This window comes from Danaus plexippus, chromosome 19, assembly GCF_018135715.1.
Source record: "Danaus plexippus chromosome 19, MEX_DaPlex, whole genome shotgun sequence".
NCBI lineage: Eukaryota > Metazoa > Arthropoda > Insecta > Lepidoptera > Nymphalidae > Danaus > Danaus plexippus.
This window is the reverse complement of record NC_083549.1, coordinates 6,853,817-6,860,173: the sequence shown is the minus strand read 5'-3', so window position 1 is coordinate 6,860,173 and position 6,357 is coordinate 6,853,817. Positions and strand designations below refer to the sequence as shown.

The window sequence follows — 6,357 nt, the reverse complement described above, 5'->3', positions numbered from 1 at the left end:
AACATGTTTTTATAATAACCTTCACACACACACCAAGTCATGCCTCAAGCAATTCCTTGTGGGTCTCTGACGAGGTGTGAGGGGGCGATCTTCCGACAAGTCCCGCCCCAAGTGGTTGGTTATTGGGATGTTTTACAACCACTTTGTGTGGGCTATGTTTGTTTAGCTCACTTTACATTGACGTTAACCATGATGTTACTGTTGAGTTAAATAAAAAATTGAAAAGATTTCTGCCGTTATATTTCTCAATTTCAGACGTAGACAATGAGGGAGAAGAGTTGTGTCATGACGCCAACTTGCCTCCGGAGGTTGACCTGCCTGTAGAGGGGACTGAGCCGCAACCAAGCCCGTCTGGAATGTCAAGACATTCAAAACTGAATACGTCTAGTGCGAATGAAAAGAATTTCCTGCCCTTGGTGCTAATACTACGTTTTGGACGTCAAGAAAGTTAAACACAAAGGAGCCCGGGGACGTGCTCATGTCAGGAAAGGCCGTGTAGGAATATGAGAGGGTAGGAGAGAATCAATGTAGGAACATGAGAGGGTAGGAGAGACTCAAACGACATATAAGCAGTTGTCAGAGGACATCAGGGCTCTTTTTCGTTCGTAACGCGCGTTGGTGTGATAGTTTAGTCGTTAGTAGATTTTCGAAGTGTGTTTAAATCTTTCGATTGTATTATATTCGGATTTCATTTAACGATTAGTTTAAATCAAGATAGTTGAAAGTTATTCATTTAGAATTGTTTTTATTTTTGTGTAAATTTAATAAATTTGCAGTGGAATTGTATCGAATGTTATTTTTTAAAAAGTCAATTCTTACCTTGTTTCTAAGAATATATATATACTTATAATGCGAAATGCTCCGTGTTTATATAATATGGTACAAAATTTTGATTCAAATTTTGTTTTCTTGTTTCTTAAAGTATTTTATATAGAATAATTTAAACTTAAGCGTCTCAAGTATGTTTGGTGATACAGATGTTAACGCAAGTTTAATGGACGGGAATAAGGTAATTACAATACAATATAACAAACACTATATAAAATGTTACTGATAATTTTGAAATAACTTTATAATTTAATTGATAACAGGCTACGGTCTTTCCCTTTTCTTTTAAAGGTTACTAATTCGTTAAACAATTTTTATTATTTGGCTAAATGCACTGTACATTATTTTCTACTAAAAATTAAACATTCTTTTGTACACCCAAAGTATGATACTATACTATAGCTATTACCGTAAAAATGAACACCAATATTTAATGAGATCTAAGATTTTCGCGAGTTTTATTCATTCAAATGAAACTAGTATTTTTCAGCAACCGTGATCACGGTTGCTGAAAAGTAACCGAAACGTCGGGGGTATGTAGTTTTTTATAAAAATAAATCACGCGTAGTTTATCCGAAAGATACTAGTTTCATTTAAATACACCAATATTTAGTATAAAATGTATTAGTATAATATAAAAAAATTGGTATAAAATTTTATACATTAGGATATTATTTTAAATTGCTAAATTGTTTAAGGTAATCCCAAGGGTCCCTGAAGCCAGACCACTAAAATATATTTGAATAAAATCTAAACACAAACTTGAAATTTAAAAGGGTTTGTTTTATCCTCTATCCTAAACCCCAGAACGGGGATTACTTAAGTATATCAATGAAAATACTGACAGCTATTTAAATTTCATCCTATTACTTAATGTATGAAAGAATCTACTTCGACAGTATTATATAGATTATTTACAAAATGATATATTTTTTATACTATAAACTTCATGTAATAGTTAAAAGTTTAAATTCGATATACATATTAAAATATTTTCTATATTTACTTAATTTCCAGACATTTAAATTATTATTTAATTAAAACGACGAATGAAAAGTTATGCCAAGCTAACTATGAAGTTTTATAATATAATATATATAAGACTAATTAGCACACAATAAACTATTAAAAAAATTCACAATAAACTATTAAAAAAATATATTGCAAATAACATTTTTACGTCTGCTCGTAAATTTTAAAAGCATAATACAATCCTATGTTACATTATAATATCACGTTTTTCATAATTTACAAATATATGAAGAAAGTTGATCTTTTAAACAAACATGTTTGCAAAAAATTTTGGAGCGATGATTTAATGTATATAAGAAAGTCAGACTTTGCCGTCGACAAAATTAACAATAAATACGCTAAATTTAGGAAAATCCCAAATTATTAATAATAATTTAAAGATTACACTGGCAGGCCAAAAGATTATAATCGCGTAATCACACGCCAGATATGTGCCATTCAGCGAAACTAATACTAACAATTATAAAAAAATAAGAATATGTTAAAGAGAAACGATAAATTGGTAAGTTCACGGGAATTGGCATTAAAATAAATGACAGATGAGAACAAGGAAACGACGTCAACTTAAATGACTACATCGTTGACTGTATAAGTACCTTAATGACAGGAAGTGGGACAAATGAAACAAACGGTACAGAGATAGAATAAAATAGAAAATAAAGAAACGGCGCTTAAAAATTTTAAAGAAAGAATGAAGATGTTTTAATTGACAATTATCCAGAACGGATAAAAATACCAAAATAGTCTTACAAAAGCGATGCTACTGATGTAGGCCAGCTTTAGTATAGGGTCATTGGAATGACTTACTGTGCTGGCATAATAATGTAAGTTAGACAAAAGTATTAAAAAAATAATTTAAAATATGAAAGGGCTGATATTAACAGAACATAGCTGAGAACGTCCATACGAAACTTTCAAATGAAAAACAAGCACAAACACACGCACACAGACATCGAAGTCAGACTTACAACACTCCTTTCTGAAGCTGGGTTTAGAAATACAAACATTGTATGTTTGAAGTATTCTTATATTATTATTTTCTATGACAATCTCTTAATTTTCTTCCTTGATATTAAACAACAATAAACAGCGAAGTTTGTTTGAGAGTGCTCATGAACTATACAAACACGATTCTCGTTTCGTCTGATGCATTCCTTTGTTTGAAAATTAACCGAATCATTAACAGAATGGCCCTTAACGATCGCTGGACTCTGTACATCACTCTATAGCTTGTGTTTGTCTTACTTTAATGTTACCAATAACTGGAAGTTTAAACATTAGTTTTAAGTTTAAATTAAACCTTAGTTTCAATCATGTTTAGATAATTATATACTGTATGGTGTCTCAAGAGCATTGGATTGTAATATTTTCACAGATTTTAAAATCGAACTTGCAATCTTATTTCAAAAAAAATGATCTGTTTATATTTTAGTCCCGTTTGGTCAGCCTTTATGCCTGACAGAAGAGATTTTTGTTTCCATGGAATCGAAAAAAAATTAAATATTTCGTATAGATTTATGAACAAATTGAAATTTTGTTGACTGACCAATGTGATCGTCTTTGCCTTGAAAACGAACCATATTTCTACTCACTCAATAAACATAACTATCTTATTACATTAACGCCATAGAATATATTTAACTATACATTTTAACAATGCAATACTAAATAATATTATCTAATCACGCTTAATAAACTTTGCTGAATTTTATTAATAAACGTCACTAAAAAACATGATGTGAAATTATTAACAATGCAGAGAAAACTTTTTTAAATATTGTTACAATGTCAAGTTTCCCAACTTCCTCCCCCCTCCCCCACACACACACACATTAATAAAAAAAAAACTTTACTACGAAATTTAATAAAAATCAATGTCAGGAAATAATATAACAGGAATAAACTTATAAATACATGTACTGCGCATTTAATGCATCATGAAAGTTACATTTGCGTTTGTATCCAACGAAGGAATGACGTGACTCTCGTGTACACTGAGGGATAACCAGCTGAACAGCTGTCGCCAAAACCAAAAGATACGATCCCGACCTATAGTAGAAGAAGAGAATACATTAACCACTAATTTTAATTATTACACTAGGTTTATGTACAATGTCGTATCCACTATCCAATATAAGTGACATACATAAAAACCAAGTTAAAAATATACATAATCAGCACACAATCATTGAACAATCCTTTGTAATAAATGGATTGAATGTCGACTCCCCTTTCACTTGGACTTCACATTACGAAGACCGCGGTACGGGTAATAAAATCAATGCGCTATGCGGCACTTTACGTAACAAAAATACTACATTATTGAGGCTCGCTTTTCTAACACTACCCCATAAATGAAGCGATCGAAATTTTGTGCAAATCAATTATATAACCCAAACAGATGTGATAATATCAATAATTACTATTGTCTTTATTACCAATATCTTTTTATTTTGCGACGTGACCATCAAAGGTCCTCCTGAGTCACCATCACAAGTCCCAACCCTGTTCGTCCCGCTGGTACACAAATGACTTGCATCCAACTTCAAATCGAAACTTCTCTGACAAACAGCATTGGTTATAATGTTAAGACTTACATGGTGCAAAGTTGTGGAAGGGGGAAATGAAGCTTGAGCTAAAAAAATTTAGGTACGTAATATAATTTTAAAGATTATTTCAATTTTCCGAACAGTATTATGACTTACAGTCACTTATTTTTCCGTAACCCGTAACCGTCGCAGTCATGCCCGCAAAATTATTCGAGACGTCTGAAGCTGAAGGCAGCGATATCACTTGAATGTTATCTGTACAAAATAAGTAAGGTTAATAGTATCCAGTCTAAAATATAACTATCATTATGACCAAAATTATAGACTTACTATTAAGAGCGACGGTAGGAAATTTCACTATCGCAATGTCGTTGGTTATAGCTTTGGTATTCCACTGAGGATGGACGGTAACGTCCCTGGTGGTGATTCTGGTGCCTCCAGAGAAGACAGTGAGGGTACCAAGAACAACAGTGAACTGCAACGCTTGGCTCTGTCCATCATTCCAGCAATGAGCTGCCGTGATCACCCTGGTACTTGATATCAAGGAACCACCGCACAGAGACGTCTTGCCTGTCGTGAGACTGGTGACGATTCCAGCCTGAATAAAATGAAATGAATTATGTCATACAGAAATAACTACCATCTCAGCTATTGAATTATATTCCTAGGTAGAAATTAGAGTTGCATACTTAACCAATCATTTTTTTTTTTGTTTAAACATCCTTATATTTACGAATATACAGAAAGAACAAACTTCTTAAAATGGAACGTTACAACCACTACTTTCCAATTGTATGACTTGAGTTTATATTTCTACAACTATTGTGATAATGATTTGCTGATATGTACCATAAAAACGTATTTGTGGAAACGTCTAAGTATGATATCGCTTAAAAAAATATAAAACAACCTTTTAAATGAGGATCTATTTTTCCAAATTCATTTATACTTTAAAATTATGACATTCTGGTTACCTATGATAATACATTTTTTTGAGTAACTAAAGTTATTTTCGATTCTATCTGTATATAGTTTAAAAATATATATTTTTAAACTATATCCCATATACATTTAAACATATTATATTGCTTTGTATATAACGTGGTGCAATTAAAACAACATATCAATCAAATGCACATTAGAATGTTTATCGTAATTGATTATCTTAAGTGGAGTGAATAATTGAAATGTATTTTCAAACAAATATTATATATGTATAATACCAAATTCATAAATGATCACAGAACAAAGAACTAATATGAGATCTGTATGTTAAATTATTATTATTTATCTGTGTTTTTGTCTGCTTAAACTTTAGGGTCTTGCACATATGTATATATGTGTTGGCAACATTTAAATAACAATGTACCTGGTATGGATACTGTGATATCGCTGACACAGCCCTACCGCCGATAATCCTCGGCGCCATCTCCAAAATCATCAGACGGCGAGCCTTCGGAATTCCAACATCTTCATGATATCCCCTCAACGTATACACACAACCACATAATTGTAACACGAACAACAGCAATACACGCATGTCCTTAACTTCACAATATCCTCAATAAGTCGTTAGTTTTTGTGATTTACTGTGATATCCTGTCAGGGTATGATAACTTATCGTAAGTAGCAATGTACGTGTGCGTTATAATTGTGATTTTTATTATCTATTTATAAGAATATTAATGACTATACGAGTATATAATTTTATACATAATGTTTTTGTTGACAAACTTTGTGTAGGATTTGTTACACAAAGAGCGATTCGGGTTTACATTTTCTCTTTTCATAACGCTTTTTGTATAGAAATATTTTTGAACGTTGTTAGCATTAATGAAAACTTATAATTAAAACCTCTTTCGTTATGTCTCTTAATAATAAACTAGCTAGCCTTCATATTAATTAATTATTTATCTGATTGTCATTGTTTCTTTATTTTTAGATTTGT

The 6,357-nt window shown here is 31.6% G+C and overlaps 1 protein-coding gene and 1 long non-coding RNA gene across 3 annotated transcripts; one reads left to right on the top strand and one right to left on the bottom strand.

Moving 5' to 3' along the window:
• Nucleotides 1–838: 838 nt before the first annotated feature.
• Nucleotides 839–1,596, top strand: LOC133319388 (uncharacterized). Its single transcript, XR_009753018.1, has 2 exons — nt 839–1,009; nt 1,527–1,596. It is a non-coding gene; the product is annotated as an uncharacterized LOC133319388 (long non-coding RNA).
• Nucleotides 1,597–3,708: 2,112 nt separating this feature from the next.
• LOC116768244 (brachyurin-like) lies at nt 3,709–6,029 on the bottom strand. 2 transcript variants are annotated; one of them, XM_032658920.2, is made up of 5 exons: nt 5,779–6,029; nt 4,740–5,007; nt 4,566–4,664; nt 4,458–4,495; nt 3,709–3,909 (listed from the first exon to the last, which is right to left on the bottom strand). In XM_032658920.2, exons 1-5 carry the CDS (start codon nt 5,947–5,949, stop codon nt 3,805–3,807), a joined length of 681 nt encoding a protein of 226 aa, XP_032514811.2. In that variant the 5' UTR covers nt 5,950–6,029; the 3' UTR covers nt 3,709–3,804. The 2 variants fall into 2 exon arrangements, with proteins under 2 accessions (XP_032514811.2, XP_032514810.2); XM_032658919.2 differs by having other exon boundaries at nt 4,299–4,495; nt 5,779–6,024.
• Nucleotides 6,030–6,357: the final 328 nt, after the last annotated feature.